The sequence below is a fragment of the Hyperolius riggenbachi genome, chromosome 1 (genome assembly GCF_040937935.1).
Source record: "Hyperolius riggenbachi isolate aHypRig1 chromosome 1, aHypRig1.pri, whole genome shotgun sequence".
Lineage (NCBI taxonomy): Eukaryota > Metazoa > Chordata > Amphibia > Anura > Hyperoliidae > Hyperolius > Hyperolius riggenbachi.
This window is the reverse complement of record NC_090646.1, coordinates 571897426-571922095: the sequence shown is the minus strand read 5'-3', so window position 1 is coordinate 571922095 and position 24670 is coordinate 571897426. Positions and strand designations below refer to the sequence as shown.

At 47.2% G+C, this 24670-nt stretch overlaps 1 protein-coding gene across 1 annotated transcript in view; it reads left to right on the top strand.

Moving 5' to 3' along the window:
- The first annotated feature begins 4326 nt into the window (after window positions 1-4326).
- RASA1 (RAS p21 protein activator 1) overlaps window positions 4327-24670 on the top strand; it is a 107518-nt gene continuing 87174 nt past the window's right edge. Inside the window, exon 1 of the mRNA XM_068247916.1 lies at window positions 4327-4750. Coding sequence (XP_068104017.1) covers window positions 4533-4750 — 218 coding nt within the window. The 5' untranslated portion in view covers window positions 4327-4532. The remainder of the gene's footprint in view (window positions 4751-24670) is intronic.

Genomic DNA, 24670 nt, shown 5'->3' with positions numbered 1-24670 from the left:
ATCCCAACAATTATTTGGAGCAAGAAGACAGAGTAACCCACTAGGAGTGTATAGGGGGCTAAAAGAGACCGAAAAGCCCTCCTCCGTCTACAATTTTATTTCCTTCCTTCCATAGCAGTGCATTGTGAAAAAGATTTCAGTTAAAACGTGTCAAGTGTGAACTGTGCCATAGGAAAACATGGGCATTACTTTGAAAATCAGTTGCCCTTTCAGTTATAATATATAACTATATATAGAGCAACTGATTAAGTGTAAACGGGGCCTAAAAATCAATGCTTGGTGTGATTCGCCTTCTTAAGTTTCCTTCTCTTTTAAAGGACAACTAAGGTGACATGTGACATGATGAGATAGACATGTGTATGTATAGTGCCAAGCACACAAATAACTATGCTGTGTTCCTTCCCCCCCCCCCCCCCCCTCTGCCTGAAAGAGTTAAACATCAGGTATGCAAGTGACAGTTTCTGTCCGGGTCGGGACCGGGTCAGACTATAGCATAACCCTCACTGATAAGTAATTACAGCCATAAAACACTTACTTGTCAGTAAATGGCTTCTGAGAGCAGGAAAGAGATAAAAAGGATCAATAATTCATAGATTTGAGCTCTAGCATACTTCAATGAAGGTGTCATTGAGCAGAGATAATGAAACAGTAAAACCTTAAAAACTATATTTAAGTTTAAATATAAAATAAAACTGGGATATCTAAAAAAAGGAGGATAGATACAATTGTTTTTCTCATCAGTTTATTTTCACCTCGGATGTCCTTTAAGAAGGCAAATCACACCAAGGGCTTGATTCTCTAAAGTGTGATAACTGCTATCACAGCAGTTATCACAGGAGAGACACTGCTGTGATAGAAGTTATCACACTAGAGAATCAAGCACAAAGTTTGGGCAAGAAAAAAAGACGAAAGTGTGTGTATCTTTATAAAGATAAGACCATGAATGATGAGGCACAAGCAAGGATGGGAAGGGGGTAGTGTCATAGTATGTAGCTCCTGGCTGGTATTTGAACCTATAATTCGAGCACTGCGAGGCTGAGACTAGACACAGTAGCCAGTGTGCTGCCAGCCAGGCCAGTAGTTGTTGGCAGGGGCGGACATACGGCCGTGCAGGCCGTGCCGCCGCACGAGGGCCCCTGAAGTTCCGTTTTCTTCAGGGGCCCATGGCATTAAGTACTTTTTTTTTTTTTTTTTTTTTAATATTTTTTTTTTTTTTTATTATTTTATTCCCGGGGGCCCCCCGACTCCTATCCTCCCTCCCTCCCTCACCTCGGGGGCCCCCTCCCGATATGCGCGGCGGGAGAGCGAGCGAGCGGCAAATGCAGGAAGGGCTCTCCAGGCATCCGCTAGAGGCCCAGCCGCTTGGTCTCCAATATGTCTCCAGTTGGAGACATATTGGAGACTCAGCGGCTGGGCCTCTAGCGGATGCCTGGAGAGCCCTGAAGACTTCCTGCATTTGCCGCTCACTCTCCCGCCGCGCATATCGGGAGGGGGCCCCCCGAGGTGAGGAAGGAAGGGAGGGAGGGAGGATAGGAGTCGGGCCCCCCACCCGGATAGCTACCCACCCGGCTACCTACCCACCCGGCTACCTACCTACCCACCCGACTACCTAACCACCCACCAGGCTTCCTACCTACCTACCCACCCGGCTACCTACCCACCCACCAGGCTTCCTACCTAACCACCCACCCAACTACCTAACCACCCACCCGGCTACCTACCCACCCGGCTACCTACCCACCCACCAGGCTTCCTACCTAACCACCCACTCAACTACCTAACCACCCACCCGGCTACCTACCTACCTACCCGGCTACCTACCTAACCACCCACCCGGCTACCTACCTAACCACCCACCCGGCTACCTACCGGGCTAGTTACCAACCCACCCACCAGGCTACCTACCCACCCACCCGGCTACCCGGCTACCTACCTAACCACCCACCCGGCTACCTACCTAACCACCCACCTGGCTACCTACCTAACCACCCACCCGGCTACCTACCGGGCTAGTTACCAACCCACCCACCAGGTTACCTACCCACCCACCAGGCTACCTACCTACCCACCCACCAGGCTACCTACCCACCCACCAGGCTTCCTACCTACCCACCCGGCTACCTACCTACCCACCAGGCTACCTACCCACCCACCAGGCTACCTACCTACCCACCCACCAGGCTACCTACCCACCCACCAGGCTTCCTACCTACCCACCCGGCTACCTACCTACCCACCCGGCTACCTACCCACCCACCAGGCTTCCTACCTACCCACCCGGCTACCTACCTAACCACCCACCCGGCTACCTACCTACCCACCCACCCGGCTACCCACCCACCAGGCTTCCTACCTAACCACCCACCCGGCTACCTACCTAACCACCCACCCGGCTACCTACCGGGCTAGTTACCAGCCCACCCACCAGGCTACCTACCCACCCACCCGGCTACCCACGCACCCACCAGGCTACCTACCTACCCACCCACCGGGCTACCTACCTACCTACCGGGCTAGTTACCCACCCACCCACCAGGCTACCTACCCACCCGGCTACCTACCCACCCACCCACCAGGCTACCTACCCACCCACCCACCCACTCAACCAGGCTACCAACCCACCCACCCACTCACCCACCCACTAGGCTACCTATCCACCCAACCACCCATGGGAGCTGCGCGCCGGATGGAGGCTGGGACAGGAGGTCTGCTGCTGCAGGTGAGTAAATGTTTTTGTTTTATTTATATTAGCAGGTGTATGTTCTGGGCAGGTCTGCCACATGATTGCATGTATTTTCTTCGCAAATCTGCCGACATGATTGCATGTATTTTCTGGGCATATCTGCCGACATGATTGCACGTATTTTCTGGGCATATCTGCCGACTTGTTTGCACGTATTTTCTGGGCATATCTGCCGACTTGATTGCATGTATTTTCTGGGCATATCTGCCGACTTGTTTGCACGTATTTTCTGGGCATATCTGCCGACTTGTTTGCACGTATTTTCTGGGCATATCTGCCGACTTGATTGCACGTATTTTCTGGGCATATCTGCCGACTTGATTGCACGTATTTTCTGGGCATATCTGCCGACTTGATTGCACATATTTTCTGGGCATATCTGCCGACATGATTGCACGTATTTTCTGGGCATATCTGCCGACATGATTGCACGTATTTTCTGGGCATATATGTGTATTTTCTTGAGAAAACCTGCACAATTATGTGAATTTTCTGGGGAAAGGGTCACCAAAACTTGGGCCCACTGTCTTTGCGTTGCACTTTTCAAGGGAACCTGAGGTGAGAATAATATTGAGGCTGCCATATTTCTCTCCTTTTAAGCAATACCAGTGCGTACATTTGAATACGGCGCTGGTAGACTTGGGCGCAGGATCCAGCTGTTAAATGGCTGGTCCTGCTTCTGCACAAGTCCGGGGCGTTTTAATTACTATTCCCCCTCCAGGCCGACATGGATAGTGGGGGAATGAAATAATTCGGCTTCCAGCGATTGCTGGAGGCCGAATTATTGTGTTTTTTAAACAACTTCGGCTCCGTCTTCTGACGGAGCCGACCTTCCTCACTGAGCGCCGCTATAGACTGATTCCCATTACAGTCTATGGCGGCGCTGGCTGCGCCCAAAGCTAGCAGCGCTGAAAAGCACTGCTCCGATACTAGTTGCCTGGCTGCCGTGCTGGTCCTCTGCCTCTTATTCTTTCAACCATAGACCCTGAACAAGCATGCAGCAGGTCAGGGGTTTCTGACAATATTGTCAGAACTGAGAAGATTAGCTGCATGCTTGTTGCTGGTGTAATTCAGTTTATTACTGCAGCCAAATAGATCAGCAGGGCCGCCAGGCAACTAGTATTGTTTAAAAGGAAATAAACCCTCACCCCGGGTTCGCTTTAAGTTACAGTTAGCTCCGCCCTCATCCGGTCATTGCCACGCCCATTTTTTTGCCGCGGCGCTACGCGCCGCAGGTTCTGTCCACTAATTTTTGCCGCGGCGCGCTTCGCGCGCCGCAGGTTGTAGCCACGCCCATATTTTGCCGCGGCGCGCTAGGCGCGCCGCAGGTCATAGGGGGCCCACAATTACAATTTTGCACAGGGGCCCACTGCTGGCTGTGTCCGCCACTGGTTGTTGGCATTGGAGTTCCTCCAGATCCTGAGAAAACTATGAAAAGCAAGCATAGGCGTGCGCCGTGCAACATCTTCAGCGTTCCCTGTTTTACAAGTTTCACTCTCAATAAAGTTATATCGCGCGGAAAGAAAAAAAAAAATCCTGCTTCCAAAGTTCCTGGCGGCCGCAGCAGTGACACCCCGGGAGCGGGAGCGAGCATGACGCGCGGGGTCCCGCCACGGAACGTCGCGTGAGGGGCTGGTGCCTGGCGCGTGCGGTCCCCGCCCCCAGCTCGGTGTGTGTGTGGAGGAGCCCCCTCAGCAGCCGCCGGTGCTCCAACCAACCAGACCGGCCGGAGAGCGACAGCGGCACAGCCCCGCTTCCTTCCGCCGCTGGCCTGCCCAGGGATTCAGGGATGTCGGCGGCTCCCAGCCCCCTCGGGCTGCTGACAGGAGGCGGGGAGTCGGCGCTGCTGTCTCACCAGGCCCCCGAAGCCTTCCCCCCGCTGCCGCCGCTACCCCTCGCCCTGGATGGCATGGTGCTGGGCCCGGCGGAGGAAGCCGACTCCCTGGACGGCCCGGAGTATGAGGAGGAGGAGATGGCGATCCCGCTCAGTGCGCCCCCGACTAACCAGTGAGTAGTACCCCGCGTGCCGGGCACACCCTCTGCCCAGCAGCCCCGTGCCCTGCGCAGGCCTCTCCCCCAGCTGTCAGCCTGACAGCTCTGCATGGTGACAGCCAGGCCCTGATCAATAACTCCGCATAGCTGGCTTATTGGTGCTCCCATTAATGCATGTCATCCCCCCAGTATGTACAGTTTGCGCTGCTTTCTGTCTGTATAACTGACATGGTAAACAAACTGCAGCGTGTGCTGCTGATCTCTAGTGTTGTCCGGATCATGAACGATTCGGATCTTTGATCCGAATCTATTTTATGAGTCGATCATCCGAATCATCAAAATGAACGATTCGGATCGCAAAAGGGGCGGGGCCAGGAGCGACACGCCCCCTCTCAGCGGGCAGCGGGGTCCTGGAAGCAGGGATCGCTCTGTTGGACGAGAGCCAGCCTTGCAGGGACAGCCAGGTAGATGAGAGAGAGGGGACATGGGTGCCACTGCCAGATATGTGTAGAGCACACATACTGGCTGCAATGTGCTGCTCATTATAGGCTGTCTGTTCCGTAGTTGTGCACAGTGAACACATGGGAAGCTTTTGGCTCAGCACAGCTCAGTAACTTTGCAGGCACTGTGATTGCTTTGCAATATGATCCTCCTGCATTCGCTCTATCCAGCTGCACTTATCTTCTGGGAATGCTTTCTTACACTGTGCGACGTTTGCATTGAAAGTACACAGATGAGCATATAGGTGAAATACATGTAAAGCATCTGATTGCAGCATGTGGGTATTGTGTGCAAGCAAACATTTCTGCTCTCTGCTCGTCCCTCCTCCCTTCTCTGTCCACTCCCTGCCCTCTGTCCATCTTCTCCCCTTCTCTGTGTCCACCCCCCTTCCCTTCTCCTGTCCACAGACCTGTCCTGCTAGTCATTTCACCCCCGAATGCTTCCCTAGTAAAATGATCCGAGATTCGGATCAAAGATCCGGATCTTTTCAATGATCCGATTCGAATCATCCGGATCATTGAAAAGATCCGAACTTCCCATCTCTACTGATCTCTACTTGTGTAATGTTTACGACTTTCCCACTTCTCACCCAGTATTCCTTCTCTCCTCCCTGCTTTTAGGGTTGGTTCACACGGACGCTTGGCAGCGGCCGGAAGCCACGTTGTCCTGTGACGTCTCATTCGGGGGTGGTGGTACAGCGATCGCCGGCTTCCCGTCGCGATCGGCATTTGTCATCCCCGCAAGGGCACATGAAGACGTGGCGGCTAAGCGTCCCCAAACGGCTTCTAGGGTCAGCTGAAACGACGCGTCAAATCAGGATAGAGACATTTGCGCAATTGATGGTAATCGCGCGATGCTAAACACTCCCATTTACTTTAATGGGAGCGTTTAGCCGATGAGTCCCGAACGCTTGACGGTAAATGCTGCCAAGCGTCTGTGTGAACCAGCCCTTAAATTGTCCTTTTATACAGCAGGGTTCAGAAACTTTTTTTTCTGCTATTATCTTTCATACAGTTAAATACTTGACGATGTATTGGGGAACCTCACAGCAACGCCTCACGATTAACCAGGCTCTCAGATTCATCTTTTTGCCAGCGAGAACACATGATGGGCGCAAATGAGAGTTGAAATGATTGCAGTACTTGAATTGTCGTTGGATCTTAAAGATCCGCCATGACTGTTGTTATTGCCACTGTTGCAAAGTGTCCGCTTAAAGAGAACCCGAGGTGTGTTTAAAGAATGTTATCTGCATACAGAGGCTGGATCTGCCTATACAGCCCAGCCTCTGTTGCTATCCCAAACCCCACTAAGGTCCCCCTGCACTCTGCAATCCCTCATAAATCACAGCCATGCTGTGAGGCTGTGTTTACATCTGTAGTGTCAGTCTCAGCTGCTCCCCTGCCTCCTGCATAACTCCGGTCCCTGCCCCCGTCCCTTCCCTCCAATCAGCAGGGAGGGAAGGGATGCAGGCGGGGACTGGAGTTCTGCAGGGGGCGGGGAGAGCAGCAGACTGACACTATAGAGATAAACACAGCCAGCTCTGACAAGCTGTTTGTCAGCAGCGTGGCTGTGATTTATGAGGGATTGCAGAGTGCAGGGGGACCTTAGGTGGGTTTGGGATAGCCACAGAGGCTGGGCTGTATAGGCAGATCCAGCCTCTGTATGCAGATAACATTCTTCAAACCCACCTCGGGTTCTCTTTAATTGTGCGCCTGTGCCCACTTTGCGAGATGACAGAAACAATTGCTTGTCGCTCTAAAAATTTACGGTCATTGGAAAAATCACTGTGAAAATCATGTACTGGGTACGGGCCTGTAGGGCTGGTTCAGACGAATGCTCGGGGACAGAAAACACACACACACACACACACACACACACACACACACACACACACACACACACACACACACACACACACACACACACACACACACACACACACACACACACACACACACACACACACACACACACACACACACACACACACACACACACACACACACACACACACACACACACACACACACACACACACACACACACACACACACACACACACACACTTTCCAGTGACGCATAAGAGATCAACTGTCGCTTCCATTAATGTCAATGAAACTGCAGTGTTCTCCCCAGAATTTTTTTCCAGCCGGGTGGCATTAAAAAGTACCTGGGTGAGGTGAGACAATGCAGGGCCGGCGCTTCTCTTCACAACTCTGCTTACAGCAAAGGAGGTAGTGAGCCGATGACAGCCGGGTGCTCACCAAAACTAGCCGGGTGGAGCACCCAGCAAAAAGAGCTCGGTGAGAACACTGAAATGGTTGTTAAGGCAACGGTATCTGTTTCCCATTCCTGTAAATGCTGCGGTAGACCTAACAAAACACCGGGAACTAACACCAAAGGTTGCCAAATGCTTTTCTGTTCGGTAACAGAAAAGCATTTGGCATTGGATAATGGAGCCGTCGCTACTGCCCTAAGATGCCTGTGTGAACCAGGCCTTAGGGCAGTTTCAGACGGGAGGCTGTGCATGACATTGACCCCCATGATCCACCGCATCCTGCATTTAGATGAATGGCAGCATTCATCTCAATGTGCTTACAACTGATTACTGGCGAATGCGCTCACTGCTCGGTTAATCAAGTTTTCCGAGACGCAGTGTGCAGCTTCTAGCATTGACTGTGTTTGTGGTTCTGGGTCCCTCTAGTGGTTAAAAACATTGTGCAACAATGAAATGCTGGAACCAATGCCAAACGCTTTTCTGCTGTGTGGCAGAAAATAATTTAGCATGGTCTAAACGAGCCGCTACATGCGGGATGTGTGAACTGGCCCTTATCCCTGTGCAGATGATGTTAGCAATGCAACAGACACTGAGCGGGACTAATTGCAAGAGAGGAGTCATAATTGAAATGTAAACAAAAGGAGTAACATGCATATATTTCATTTTAGAATACGGTGGAATCTGGTTATACAGTATAATCTCGTTTTTGTAAACTCTGCTATAGTAAACATTCGGTATAGTAAGTTCAATGTCCAGGCCAAACACCATTATAAGTATATGGGAGTAGCACATGGCAAAGTAAACCCTAATGTAATAGAACTTCTGTTGCAGTAAACCGTTTTTTTTTGGCCCTTGCGGTATTATGTATCCGGCTATAGTGGAAAGTGTGTGTGTGGGGGGGGGGGGGGTCGCATGCATCATATGTCAGCCACTTGTAGCCTGCTTACTATCTGCACACTTCTCTGGGCCTGCGTGAATTGTCTAAAAAACGCCAGCAAATGAGAAGTATGCTTCCTTTGTAAACTGCTCCCTGATCACTGAGGGAATTGTCTGTCTTGAATGACTTGCTTGTGCAGGGCTGCAACACAACCAGTATCATCCAGGCTGCACAAAAATGTGGTCAGAGGAGCACACTATCGTGCTGTATCTGCATTAACTAGCGAGACCTATGCTTCCTGTGCAATTGATTGCAAAGCCCTGCATATTGATCACTGTGCATTTTTGATCTAGCTTAACCTCCTTAGCGGTAGTCCCGAGTCAGGCTAGGGACAGAAATCCGCAGTTCAGAGCGGTAATCCCGAGCAGAAGTGAGTTATATGCATGAGCTGCTGCGGATCTCTCTGTAGCATTGTTTTCTTGTTTTCGGGTCTAAAAGCTTGTGAAAAAAATTGAACACCTTTTTAGACCCTAAATCCGGAAATATTCATACCAGCCAGGGAGGTTAAAGTGAACTCAAGGTGAGAGTGATATGCAGGCTGCCATATTTGTTTCCTTTTAAACAGTTCCAGTTGCCTGTCAGCCCTGCTGATCTATTTAGCTGCAATACTGTCTGAGTAACCCCAGAAACAAGCATGCAGCTAATCTTGTCAGTTCTGACAATATTGTCAGAAACACCTGATCTGCTGCATGCTTGTTCAGGGTCTATGGCTAAAAGTATTAGAGGATCAGCAGGACAGCCAGGAAACCTGTATTGCTTGGGAAAGGAAATAAATATGGCAGCTTCTATAGTCTACTTGCTACAGCTGTCCTTTAAACTCAGCTTGACGGCCAGGCACTGCGTATAAGAGAATGAAGACAGCAGCCTCTGCATTCTTCTCACTTCAAGTTAGTCTTTGATTAACCTCCTTAGCGGTAGCCCCGAGTCATGCATGGGCCAGAAATTCACAGCTCAGAGCAGTTACCCTGAGCCCGACCCTGGGTAGCCGCCAGGAGGCATATACTTTAGGAGAGGAAGGCTCTGGGTCCTATAGAGCCTTCCTCTCCTTGTCCAGTGTTCCATCACTGCCTCCCTCATTACCAGTTGCTTTCTGCCGCTGCCTGAGGCTTCAGAGGTCTTCAGGAGCCTGAGTGCGCCTGAAAATGGGCTGTACTGCGCCTGTGCAAGAGTGCACTTGGGCTCCTGAAGACTTCTGAAGCCTCCCGCGGCAGGGGAAAGAAAAAAGATCCTGTGGGTTAGTTACCTCGGGAAGGGGAAGCCCCTGGATCCCAGCGCTTGCAGCCCCGAACAGGTGATGAAAATATTTATATTCCGCACTCCTGCGCAGGTGCAGTATTGGCTTTCCAATGAGCTCTGGTAATAGCCAAGCCCGAACAGGTCCACTACTGTCACTTGTGCAGTAGAGCAGACCTGATTGGGTTTGTCTATTTCTGCTGCAGCCCATTGGAAAGCCACTACTGCACCTGCAATCAGAATTTATTTATTTCGCCAAGTACGTGTGTTGTACCCAGAATTGATTTTGGCACAATCGGGGTCGGTGATGGTACAGTAACAGAAGTACATTGAACATACAGTAGGTACATTAAATATACTGTAGATACGATACATACAGTGTCTGCCGATGCATAAAGTAAATACCTACGGTAGGTACAAAGCTTATATAGGCATAATTATAGAGTGTAAGGCATAGGCAGAAGAGCCTGTAGTAAAGATGGACCCAGGGGAAAGGACCAGGGGACATCCGCTGCCGTCTAGGCACTCAAAACACTTCTGCAGCGATACTTTGAATCAGATGTCCCCCAGTCTATCCTGGGAGAGATAGAGCAGTGAAAGTGAGACTCTTTGGGATTGCAGTATAAAACCTGTCCGATAGTGTCTCTGATGACTGGCTTTGTGGCTGAGATGGGTCCACTGCTGTGTCGACCTAGGCATGGAAGGACCTTGCCAGCACGAGGTGCTAGAGCGGTTGTCTGACCCATATGGCGGAGGTGGCCTCACAGGTCTATGCAGTTGGGCAGATTAGTGGAGCTGAGTCCGGCGGCCAGGGAGCACCCCAGCAAGTTCAGCAGTGGAGGGCCTGGTTTTACGAAGGGATAAGATGTTGGTCTGGCTCACTTGGGTAGCAGCAGCAACATTGGCAGGAGGCCTGGAGGCACAAGGGTTCATATATGGTCTGCCCTGCCGCTTCAATCGGGAACAATATCTGGGATCTTGAAATGGCCTCACCTCTAGCTGCAGCCTGCACCGATGGTTAAGGCAGACCTGTGTGTGCTTGAGTTGGCTCCCTGTCTTCGCAGGCAACAGCGGCAGTGGTGTCCCGAGCAGTGGTGGCTAGGTTGAAATGAGTAGGGACCCTGGCGCAGTAGGCAGCTGCAGCTCCATCTGGAGGAGCGACAGCATCTCATCTCTTGTTTGTGGGATGTGGGGAAACAAAACAGAAGCAGTTGAATGAAAATGGATCCGATATCGTCCGGTAATCAGATCTGTTTTCACGTATCCATTTGCCACTTAATTGCCAGTGTGAACCGGGCCTAACTGTCGTACAGACCTGTTGGTACCACTGAAAGGACTGCATATTATGCAGAATTTCGTTGATCTTACAGCCAATAAGGGCCCATTCACACCAGGGCGATTCCCGCTAGCGGTCTGCGATTTCAGATGTGAACAGTGCCTCACACTTTAGAGACTTGTACTAAAACTGCTTTTGGTGCAATATATGAGCCTCAGGTGAGATCAGTAAGCACAATCCAGATAAGTCCCATCACTATTAATTATTGAAAACCATTGCAAGCTTTCGACATGCAAGATCTCTGTTCTGATAGATTTCATAAAGCCTTAGCTTGGCTATGTTTTTTGTTTTTGCCATTTAATTATAGCTGCCTTTTTACCTAAAAATATTGCTTTTTAGGGTGTTATAACTCTACATTTTTTTTCTTATCTTTATTTCAACATCATTAGCCATCCGACCTGTTGACTATGGGTGCTTGTGAATCTGCAGTTTTTACATAAAACATCTCTGATGTGTTCTGCTGGGTACACACTGAGATTTTCTGGTCGATTTACTGTCAGATCGATTATTTCCAACATGTTCGATTTGCTTTCCGATTGTTTTCCGAGCATTTTCAGATCGATTTCCTATTAAAGTGCACCGAAATCGATCGGAAAATGCTCGGAAATCGATCGAAAAGCAAATCGGACATGTTGGAAATAATCAATCTGACAGTAAATCGACCAGAAAATCTCAGTGTGTACCCAGCATTAGACAGGCATGGTTTGCTGCTGAACCGAGATGAGGCCGTACCATGTTCTTGTCAGTGGTTGGTTTGCTGAAGAAAAACGTGAGAATTAATAACTACTGTATTCTTCATGGTGACATACAGTAATCAGTGGTAGGCTGACTGCGTAATTTTTCTTGGTTTTGCAATTACATAGTGATCAGTGTGGCTGCATGGGGGTCCAAGCGTAGCCTCCATACTTATAAAGAAAAAGTGTATTCTCATAGGTCAACTAGATCTATTGCCCAATGATATGAGATGTATTTTGACTGTTTCCTTTGCCCGGGATTTTGCACCTGACCTATTGTGAAAGTTGTTTTGTATTAATAGAAAGAAACCACTTTGTTCATGACAGTGAAGCTGTCTTCTTCCTGCTTTTCAGTGATCTGTTCAAAACTGATATGTGATCCTGGTGGAAACTAGATTTGCCTGGGGCAGATTGTGCTACATCTCCCACTGAGAGCCCCAGGAACCCAATGCAGGTAGATCAGGTTTCCATGGGGGCTGATATCAGATCAGGACAGGCTGGAGGAAGGCTTATGTCATTTATGAAATTTGGAAACCTTTTTCTATTTCATTGTTGGTGCAAAAGTGTGTGGGTGTGCAAGTGTGTAGGAAAAAATAGGTATTTTTCTATAGACCTGCAGGTAACCTGTGATAAATCTATGACCTCCAACTTGTTTTCGTCTTTCTAAGATGGAGAATTCATATCCATATTTATATCCAAAACGGACTCACAGTACAAGTGGCTATAGTTAGTGTGATTCGGTAACCGCTACAAGAATACAGTGTTCAGTACACAAACGTATAACCTGCACTAGGGAACATTTTGAAAAACCCCATGGATACTTAGTTATTTTCTTCAAATAACCAGAGCAGTATAATGTTCAAATATCCATAGCAACAATACTTGGCAAGAAACTGGATAGGTGGAAATATCCTTTAATTAAAGCCATGCATAGTTAGTTGGGGGTGGAGTTAAGGGTTAGGCACCCCAAGGGGTGGATTTAAGGGTTCGGCGCCACCAGGGGTGGGTTCTGTGAGAGAGTGTAGGGAAGAGGTTCAGTCATCGTAAAATACCTTCTATACTCGCTTATAAGCCTAATTTTTCAGCACAAGAAATGTGCTGAAAAGTTACCCCCTTGGCTTATATGTGAGTCAGTGGAGCAGAATGGCCGGTTGAGCAGGTTTTGTTACTGGCAAAGGTGCGGAAGGATTGTGCACTTTTGAACATGCTCTTGCCATCTGGCTCTCTGCTGTGTCTGTGCCCCCCCCCCCCCCCATCCCCTGCGACCTGGTGTGCATAGTGCACTGCTCAAACAACCTGTGTGCCCTGGCTTGTGGAGCGGAGTCAGGGGTGCAATGATCAGGGATTCTTCCTGTGTGGCATTCACTGTCTCATATTTATGACCCCATCTAGTGATGTCTTGAGACACCACTGTATAATCAATCCTTGGGGCACATATGGCTATGGGGAGGGGGGCTGACTTGTACTGGGGGGTGGGGGGGGGGCGGCGGCATATCTAGCTACTGTGGAGGGGGCTCATACACAAGTCAATCACTTTTTTGCCTGGTTTCTGAGGGAAAAGTTGGTACCGCGGCTTATACATGGGTCGGCTTATATGCGAGTATATACGGTGTCTAAATATTACTGATATTTTACTATATGAATGTAGTAGAATATCGGTAAAACTGATAGTCTACTATCATTATCCTGCACCCTTTTAAACATGTGGCTTTTTCAAACGTATGCATGCATACATGGCTCAATTACGGCCCAATGTGTCTGGCTGATCTCTATCCGATTTGATTAGATAATGATGGATTCCTACCACATATGGTAAGTTCAATTTTGAAGCATACTTAGTTTAAAGAAGAGGAAGAGCCTACATAATAATGTCACAGGCTCCAGTTTTACAGAGTCTGAAGCCTATTTGTTTTTTTTTTTTTACCTCTTTTTATCTCGCAGTATGAAGATACAAGCGGATTAGCCACATCCTCGCGGCAGAACGAGGTATTTATTCCCCTGAAATCCCGGGGTAAAATTCCACGACTTTCCAAGTCGCCGATTTTGCTGTCCGGTGGAGGCAGAGCTGTGCGCAGTAGCTCTGCCTCTACTGGAGTCAATCTCCGCCTCTCCCCGCCCCTTTCAGTGAAAGAATACTGAGGGGGGGAGGCGGAGATTTACTGGACAAGAGGCAGAGCTACTGCGCACAGCTCTGCCTCTTACAGTAAGCAGATTACAGTATTTCAAGGGCTTAACTACTTTGTTCTGCCGCGGGGATGCGGTGTATCAGGTTGTATCTTAATGCTGAAGATAATGGCGAAATTAAGAGGTAAAAAAAAATAGGCTTCAGACTCTTTAAAGGACATCACCCAACTTTGTTCAGCATTAAGGCTAGAAGGCAGTGTGGTTGGAAATGCACACTCACTTCTAGCTCTATAATATCTGGATTCAAGAGCTTGAAAAGTTTTACCTCTGTTGCACTTGTCTTATGGTTTCATTCAAATAAGTCAAACAGCCAAGGTACTATATCTGTTGACCAGCTTGAAACCCCAGAATGGAAGTGCCACAGATGTCGTGGTATTTTACTTTTAAGTACCTCAGGTCATGGAGGTCTGTCTCCCAATTTGCCTCAACACGTGCCTGCACCTATGCTTTGTGATGGACCTAGATGGAGGTCTTCCTAAGGGCTCGTTATGTAAATATGTGCAGTATGAGGCACGCTGATGGAAATGCAGTGGCAGGGACAGCTTAACAGTGTGCCGTTTCCATTCATGTGCGGTGAATCGCTAAGCATGGTTTGCTGTATTTCGGGGCGATTCAGCCCGCAATCCCATTCATTATGAACGGGATCGCAAGCTCCGCCCCCTACCGGGAGTGACGCGCAGCACAGAGTCACGGGGCTCAGCGCTGCATGGAAACGAGCCCTAAAGATTGTCAGTGAAAATGACTTGCAAAAAATTGATATTGCAAAAAAATCATCAAAAAGGCAGCTGCAGGCCTGAGAACTATTTTATCAATTTCATATCTTTGCTGGGTGCTCATTTTGGTGTGATGGCTTGTGGGTCTGGGGTAAGGGGTTTGTGTCACTGGTTCCAGAAAGAGGTCACATACAAGCGCTATGTCATGAACTTGACTATTCATTCGAATGTTATAGCACTGTGGCTGCCCATGAGGAAGTGTGGTATTTCTGTATTACTTTGAAATATACAAATATTAAAATATAGCATACCACAACATTTTGCTACAGAGCAACAGCAAGTAAAGGTTATGGGATCTTGCTTTTCTGTACAACCGCAAAATAAATTACAGTGCAGCACCTTTACAAGTGATTTTTTTTTTTCTGTCACAAGATATCATAAGGCCCCTGTGACGGATTGCGGAGAAACCGCCGCGCGGTCGGACAGTGAGGCGGCGGAATCCGCGCACAGAGCGGCGGTTTCCCCGCAGCAACATGCTTCTGGTTTGTCTGGACCTAGTAGTGCACACAGAGAGCTACGCACGCGCGTGCGCCGCAAGACAGGCTCTTTATGCCAATAGGAGAAGGGTCAGTTGATCGAGGCGGTCAGCTGATCCCAACTCAGCAGGTGATTGGTTGATGGGAGCTGGGCGGCGCTGTGGAGCGCTTTACTATATATATCTCTTGCTGTTCAGTTGCTGGTTGTCTGGCGTTGCGAATACCTATGTGTTAGCACTCAGACCTTAGTCAGATCCTTCAGTGTGGTTTAACCAGGTGGACCTGGGAATCCACACTTAGCCAGTTTACTGTGTATCTTCTGTGTTATTCTTTAGACCAGTTCCAGGGTGTAGAGACCACGGACCTCACACCCCAGACTAGGAATACTGTGTACCATCTGTTATTCCTTAGACCAGTTCCAGGGTGTAGAGACCACGGACCTCACACCCAGACTAGGCATTGTTTGATATCTGTTATGACTTATTGCTTTCCTGACTTTCCCTCTGCTTTCTGATTCGGTACCTTGCATTTCTGATTACCTGTTGCCAAACCCTGCTTGCCTTGGATACCGAATCAGCATCCTGTCTTTGTACTTTATCTGTCTGTGTGTTGCCGACCCGGCCTGCCCGACCTTTCTGGCTGTCACCCACCCCTTGGGTGCTCAGCCTTCCTGCAGGGGCCCCCTGCTCCTCAGAGGGGGCACTGCTACAAAATCAGTCAGGGTCTCCTTCTCCTGGAGTCCTTGACTGCAGTAGAGTCTGTCTCTACTCATTGGACCACCTGCTACCCCGGTGGTCCAATTACTACTGTTACACCAAACACTTACACGCTTCAGGTGTCCAGAGGTTAGCAATATATCTATTATCGGTGATTCTGCAGATCATCAATAATCAGGTATAGATCTGTATTCTTGGTGATACTGCAGATCACCAATAATCAGATTCTCTCTGCGTGCTGACACCAATTGTTACACCCCCTTACTTAAAGGAGTTATCAGGCAAACTGTAAGAAAATAAGAGCTACTTACCGGGGGCTTCCTCCAGCTCCAAGCTCCCAGCACGTCCCTCGCCGCAGCTCTCCCTTCAGCCGTTCGTCCGCTCCGGCCCACGTGGCGGTGATTGACAGCGCCGATCGTGCAGGCGCAGTACAGAGCGACCTGGAGGTCGCTCTGACGTCATCGCCGGGGACCGGGACGGACCTGCGACGAACGGCTGAAGGGAGAGCTGCGATGAGGGATATGCTTGGAGCTGGAGGAAACCCCCGGTAAGTAGCGCTTATTTTCTTACAGTTTGCCTGATAACTCCTTTAATGCGATTTCTCACGTATATCTTTGGGACCACAATGCAACACTATCCCTGGGGACATCAGAATTGCATAGACTGCACTTTTCGATGTCCCATCCGTGCATTGTGATTTGCCACGGAATTGCATCGCATGGTTGCCGATGTAAACATGCAACAAACCCATTGTGATATCCTTTCATTGTAGTGGATGAAAACGCTGTCGCATTTGCCAAAAATCACATTGGTGCAGAAGTGCCATGCATTGCGTCAGCTCTTCCGTTTTCCAATGCGTTCAAGTTGGTGAAGGGGCTTTATGGCAGCTATGACTGGCTTGTCATAAGTATAGTAATCAGCGGCAGCAGGGCCTTGTGACAGAACGTACTGAAATTCCTCAGTGTATTTATTTGGTAGTTAGGTGCCTTGCTGACAGGAAATGTTGCCTAATCCCATAGCTTGTATTTCCCTTCTTTTAAAATTAGAGCACAATTAAACAATTTAAGGTGTGTTAAAGAGGAACAGTCGTGAAAATCTTAAAATGTAAAACACATACAAATAAGTACTTTTCTTCCAGAGTAAAATGAGCCATACATTACTTTTCTACTATGTTGCTGTCACTTACAGTACGGAGTAGAAATCAGACATTACCGACAGGCTTTGGGTTAGTCCATCTCTTCATGGGGAATTCTCAGCATGGCCTTTATTCTTTATAAAGACCTTCCCTGAAAAAGATTTATACAAAGATGCTGTTCAGCCTCCTTGCTCGCTGCACACCTTTTCGTCAGTAGTACGGAGCAACTGCCATTCACTAAGTACTTTTTAAAAATAATGAAAACCCCGAGAACCCCCCATTAGATGGGCTAATCCAAAATCTGTCGGTAATGTTAGGTTTCTACTACTTACTGTGACAGCAACATAGGAGAAAAGTAATTTATGGCTCATTTTACTCTGGAAGAAACGTACTTCCTATTTGTATATGTTTACTTGTAATTAAAATTTTAAGAGTTTCTCGACAGAGGTCCTTTAAAGTGGAACTGTAGATAGGATTAAAACAAACTGTTACACTTGCCTGGGGCTTCTGCAAGCCCCCAGCCGCCGTCCGGACCTCCACGAGCCTCCGTTCTCCCGCCGCCAGCTGCTTTCTGTTTAGCCGCAGGGCCACTGCGCCTGCGCGGCTATGGACACGCGTATCCTTTCTTCGCGTTCGTCTGCAATAGCGCAATTGCCTCCGCTCTCCTGCTGCCGTTCCGTTCCTCGACTTCTAAGTCGAGGCCAGCACAGCCCTGCCAAGCGTATCTTTTCTACGCGTTCCCTTCTGCAATTTCGCTATTGCGGACTGGAACGCGAACAAAGGATACGTGTGTCCAGAGGCGCGCAGTAGCCCTGCGGCTAAACAGAAAGCAGCTGGCGGCGGGAGAACGGAGGCTCGTGGAGGACCGCTGCGGGACTGGATGGCGGCTGGGGACTTGCAGTAGCCCCAGGCAAGTGAAACAGTTTGTTTTAAACTTATTTACAGTTCCGCTTTAAGGACACATCAGACTTGCATCTGAAAATATGAATTGCCTGAAACTTGATTGATAAAGTGTTCTGAATAGAATAGATGATGAAATTGAACACTCTTATAGCATGCAAACTTTGTTGCAATTTATTTACAGCTTGAAACTGGACTAGGCCACATGGGCAGACGCAGCTTTTGATTTGTGCAATTTCAGTCAGCAAAAAACTTGCATAAAATGTATATCAAGGTGGAAAAAATTATCATCTCCCTGATCATATCTAGTGGTGAGATGCCCTTCTCATTTGCTGTAACATCCGAGCACAAGGAAAATAAAAAAATCCACTTACCTTGGGCTTCTTCTGGCGTGAGATCCCCACTGCGCATGTGCGAGCGGCTCTCAGAGCCACACTGACATCATCCAGACTGTATTGCGCAGTAGTTGTGCACCTGTGTAGTACAGTCCAGATGACATCAGCGCGACCAGTGAGCCGCATGCTGGAGCGCAGGAGAAGCCGACCCGGAAGCGACCTGGCGAGGTTGGCATCTCCACTGGAGGGGACCAGGAGCTGCCACGGGCTGGAGGAAGCCCGAAGTAAGTGGATTTTTTTATTTTTAGGGTGCTCGACCTTCCCTTTCAAATGGTCAGCTTTGGTCATGTTACCACACCAATGTGATCCACACCATGGGGTCAATTCATAAAACGCGGTGCGAAAAATAAATCTGGTTGGGAAAATGCTGCATTCGGTATTTTAGACTTTTGTGTGACAATTCATGAACATTTTCACAGGTGCGGTAGAAGTGCGGTAAATGACTGAAGCCCATTGACAAAAACCTATGTGGTAAGAGCAGAGCAGTGTGGAGTGTCTGTTACAAGCTGTTCTGTGCAGTGAGGGCATTGCGAGGCATCTGGACATCTTTAGATGTACATGTTTTGTTATACTGCCTCTGCTGGCTCTGAATCTGTCTATTAGTCTTTCATAACATTCTGTTAAATTTCCAGAGCTTAGATGAACCTCCAAGAAATTTTACACATGCCATGCGTGGGTGATTTTCCATTCTAGCTCTTAGATATCTTAAAGCGGGTACCCAAGAGGTTAAACAGCCACACAGCCTAAGGTATTCAGGGGTTACCCGGCTTGTTCCGATCTCACTCTGCTGCTGCCAGGGGGGATGAAAAGCTTGTCCCACCAGCGAAGCATGTGGGTCCTATCAGATTCCAACATTCAGTCTTGCAGAAGATAGGGGCTGTTTCTATTGGCTCCCTGCTCCTGCAGTTACAGCTGTCTCTGCTTCTGCTTATGAGTCACGAATCCCAGCACAGACTCTGCACTCTTTTCACCACTATTTCTTTGTGGCTTTACCGCTTGTTTTCGGCTTTATGAATTGAAATTTACTGACATGTTGAGGTAATTACCGCACAAGTCAGTAATTTTCCTCACTGCTTGGTAATTTCAGCTTTTCATGCAGTAACAGCTTTTATGAATTGACATTATCTTAAGTGCTCGGTAAAGTCAGCTGTTTTCTGCATCACCAAATGCGGTAATGCTTTATGAATCGACCCCCATGTGCGTCTGTGATCTCCATTATAGCCATGCCTATATAGTGACTTGTAGCCTATCCACTGGCTGTTAGTCACTAGAGATGAGTGATTTCCACAGGCATTAAGTTTCCTTAAATCCCAAAGTTATGAATTTACTTACCAGCAAAGGACTGGTTCACACAGACTGCTGGGGTCTCGATTAACCGATGTTAAATGCTTTTCTGCAACTGAGCAGAAAAGCGTTTGGTATCGGTTTCCATCTTCCGCCTGAAGCAGCTACTTGGGGACAATACATACAACATGCAAGAAACTTAGATTGACCAAAACTCTGCAATGCAATCACCGGCACACCACGGTGAATAGGCTGAGATTAATGCTTCATTCATCCCAAAGTGTCGTGAGTCAATTCCGGGGCTAAATGTCTCCGAGTGTCGGGAGTCGCCTGTATGAACCAGCTTTTCAGCAGCAGACACATGGATTCTTATTGTTTGCCAAAAATCTAAATTTTAAGTTCCTCATTTCAAAGTTTAGAACAGTGTTTAACCAATAAAACTTCCCTTGTTTACTGAAGCAAAAGAAAATTCACCATTCTGAAGGCAGAAATTTTAACATAAATGATTTACTCTAGTGTAAAACGTATGAAGTAGTGTTTGGCAGTTTAAATATAAAATCATTTCATGTGCAAGGGCTTTGACAACAAATGGAATGTGTTCTAATGCTATCAATGTACTACTTATGCTTTGTTGTGCAGGAAATGTGGCTTTCATATTGATACTGCCAGGATGTGGTTTTTAACCACAGATTATCACTACATGGCTTTTTATGTACTCTTCTTTTCACTTTGTCCACAAATAATGCTTGCAGCATTTAATGTACTTATTTCAATTTTCAGGTAAAGATATTATTAAATTTGTCTAGCTTATTTTCAAAATAAAACAAGCTTAAGTTCTTTTAAGCTTCCCTGAAATGTTTAGGTTGTATCATTTGGATGTTTTGCTAACCTACGAAAGTATGGTGAATTGCAGGTCTCTTCCTGTAAGGCAAAGTTATAATTACCTCTGGTGTCTTGTCTCTAAAAGTCGTCCCGAAGCCTTTGTATCAGCCTGCCTCTGATATGCAGCCCAACCCCCCTGAAAAAAAAATCTTCTTGATAAAGAGAAAGCAGATGGTGTTTTCTTCCAGGGGGCAGGGCTAAGAGCCGGAAGTCTGCATCAATGTACGTCGCAAACAATTTGCATTCAGATCCTACATGCATCTTTTTCACAGATCACAATAAAATGCTATTACAGTAGAGTCCCTTTATAGTTATCTTCAAGGGACTGGGAGAAGTAGTTTATTATATCAGAAGTTTACTATGTCATAAATTGTCATACTCAAGCACATAAAGTATACTATAGTACCAGGGCTGTGGAGTCAGTACAAAAACCATCTGACTTCCGACTCCTCAGTTTATGAAACCACCGACTCCAGGTACCCAAAATTGCTCCGACTCCAACTCCACAGCCTGGTATAGTACTGTATGTAAATTCAGTCTATAATTGGGAGTCCTTCTCTTTTCAATGTTTCTTTCCCTGCCCACTAACCCTGGCCTTTGTCGTTGGCCTAACCTGCCTTGACCCATTTAACCTCCCAGATTTTCAAAATGTGCCTTTTTGATTAGCAGGTTCACAACATTCTGCTTGATGAGTGAATCCATGCATGCTTAGTAGAGTTGGAACATTATCAGCTGAATTTATTAACACAGTAAAAAAATCTACCTAGAAGTGTTGACATTTTTATTAGGAAGACTATTAAATTTTAAACACCGTTAAAGTCCCTGGATGTGAGAACAAAATTCAGCTTTCAACGTCTGCAGCTAATTTTATATGTATATTTTTACTTATATCTTTTTCTATTCAGTTTATTTTCCAGTGTATGTTATACTACTCTGCAGGCACAGTTTCTGTTTTACTTACATTTCAGCTGCAATGTATATCCTGTTTTTTTGAAAATGTGTACGGTGAGGGGTTTCCTGAGGATATTGAGTTCATGCTTTTCTTTCTCTTAATTGCGGAATACTGCCCAAATTAACCACTATCGCCAAAAGTTTCTCTTAATTCTATTGTTTTGTTACAAATGATTGGGTAGTTGAAATGTTGCTGAAAATCTTTCCGCTTCATTTTGCAGGTTGATTAGACTGAGAGTCCCGTTCATGGTTAGATTTGCAAAAATATGTTTTTTTTCTTCTCTTAAATTTTTAATAATTACATGGACTTTTATGAATACTCTTGTGTGTCTTATGCTAGGTACACACTATACAGTTTTTTGTTAGTCCTCGTTCACATTGCATGTGTTGCGGTCCGTATTTGGGCAACGCATGCGGAAGGCAGACACACACGGACATCAGAAGTGCATAGACTGCACTGTCTGATGTTCATATTACATGCGTTGCAGACCAGTGCGGTCTGCAAACGCATGCTGCACGCATTTTTTAGCAAAATGCACGGCTGACCTATTCACTACAGCCACTCAACACATGCAAACGCAGATTTCGTGTGATCGTACGCGTTGCATTCCGATCGCACAGCCATCTGCGGGTTGTAATGTGAACAAGGCTTTAGATTTCCAACATGTTAGCAAAATCTAAAAAATCTGGCCGGTAAATCCAACAGAAAATTGTATGGTGTGTATCTAGCATAACGTATGGATATTAGATTGATATCACCCATAACTATTATAAGTGATTGTTTTTACTGACAATTTTAGGAGTAATCGCTGTACAGACACTCAACTATCTGGCAGAATGTTCTTTGGGGAGGATGGGCAACAAACTGGGCTTCTAGAGGTCTACAGTAGGGGGTCAGATAAGAATGCCCCTGAAGTTGAATCATCTAAATGGAGGCTAATACAATAGAATCTATGTTCAGTAAACTGATATAGTAAAACTCGGTCCCTTGGTCCCAACTGTGCTACTGTATAAATATACAATGTTGATGCACCCTCATAAACTACTAGGCTAGGTCCCTTGGAGTTTACGCTAAAGGTATTCTACTGTAATGCCATGGGTCATTAGATTTTTAACTCTGACATCATTAATGATCACCTTGGGCAAGGAGTCTATCATGTATATGTTGCAGGATTTAAAAACATTCCTAGCAGCTGTACATTAAAACAAAAACCTTCACCGGTTCTAGGCCTTCTAGGTGGGATCAGCAGCACTGAGCACTGAAGGCTCTGCGTAGCTCTATACTAGAAGATCTATATTCCGAAATTTTCTATTAAAATCTTGTCTAATATCTAAAAGGATAGAATGATAGAGGAGGTAAAAGGCTGATATCTGGAAGTTACTCATATTTTTTGGGGGGGATCGATCGTTAATCCAATTATGTGTAGCCACCTTGAAGATTTGTATGCTTAAGTGAATTGGTTGGAATCTTGTGCTGGGTAAACACGGTAAGATTTTCCGTGCGATTTTCCGACCCGATCGTTTTTTTTTCCGCTCGTTTCTCTCTGCACGTTTTTCTTATCTTGTTCCATTCACTTCTATGAGAAATCGAGCGCAGAATCGATTGGGAATAATATCAAACATGATGAATTTTATCAATCAGATCGATCTATCGCATGGAAAATTGTACCCTGTGTATCCAGCATTAGATTTGGAAGAACACTTGCAGAATTGATCCAACTGCAATAACAGCCATGTTATGTAAACATGATTAGTCACGCCGAGTATATGTTTATCCCTGTGTGGAGTGGCAGAGTGGGGACGCAACAAGCCGCATCAATGGTCTTTTCGGTAGTGGTAGATCGACGGCCCAAAGCATTGCACTGCGTGGAACAGTGTAACGTTGCAGTTAGACAGTTTCAATAGATTTCATTGCATTGTGAAATCTATTGAAAATCTGTGTACAGAGTATGGGGGGATTTGATCCCTCTCTGGACAGATTCAGATCAGAAAGGGATTGATCTGTTTGCCATTTGAGCGGCAGTCTAAACATGTATGGGCCACCTTAAGGCTGGTTTCACACTGTATTTTGGTGTCGGTGTTAGCCAAAACCAGGCCTTCAGGGAATACCCCGTTACTATGCAGTATTCCCCTTCTGCATTCGGGCAAACAGGATGTGATGAGCGATTGCGGTCACTTCCTGTTTCAGGTATGCGGAAGTGCACGAAAGTGTAAGCGTCGCACCACCGCCACTTAACATTTTTAAAATACCCGCATCACCCTAGACTTACGTGACTTCCAGTCTGATGCACCTCGACGCAGATACCCCTGCTAACGTAGTTATGGAAGCACGTCAGATTGAGGACTTCTGCGGTGCGGTGTATCACTGCGAAGCACCGCCATAGTGTGAAAGAGCCCTTAAAGGACCACTACCGCGAAACATTTAGTTTTTAAGCATCCCCTTATTACATCAATAATAAAGAAGCTTCAGAGTGTAAATATTTTCATTTTTTTTGCAAGTAGGCCTTGACAGGTAAACTAAATAACAGATGGTATAGTCCTTTCCCCGTCTCCTGCCCAGCTCTCTGTAACTGCCAAGCTATTTTCTGGCGATTACGCTTACAGGAAGAGCGGCTCATTGCACAGCCATGGCAGCAGAAGCAGGGCAGCGGCAATGGGGGAGAGCGGCTCATTACACAGCCGTGTATGCAGGGAGACAGCTGTCTCCACAGAATGCCTGCAGGGCGGAGAGTGCAGGGGCCTTTTGAAGTGACTGCGCTGGACAGGTTACAGCGCGAGTTGTCACAGGCTTGGCAGTTACGGAGAGCCGGACGGGAGACGGGGAAAGGACTATACCATCTGTTATTTAGTTTACCTGTCAAGGCCTCCCCTATGCTGACTTTCTAGTTGAAGACGTCCGTTGGCGTTTAGTGCAGAGGCTGACGCTACAGGCTATAGTCATATGCCAATGATTAAAGGTACTTGCTAAAAAATGAAAATATTTACACTCTGAAGCTTCTGTATTATTGATATAACTAATATGGGGATGCTTAAAATCTAAACGTTAGCAGTAGTGGTCCTGCAGGGAGAAGAGAAGCCGCTGGAGGGAAGCCTGCGGAGGGAAGAGGAGCTGCCGGAGGGAAGCCTGCGGGGAGAAGAGGAGCCGCCAGAGCTGTAAGGTAAGGCTCACACACATTCTCTCACTCTGGCCCATATGCAATTCAATTTTTTTCCTGAGTTT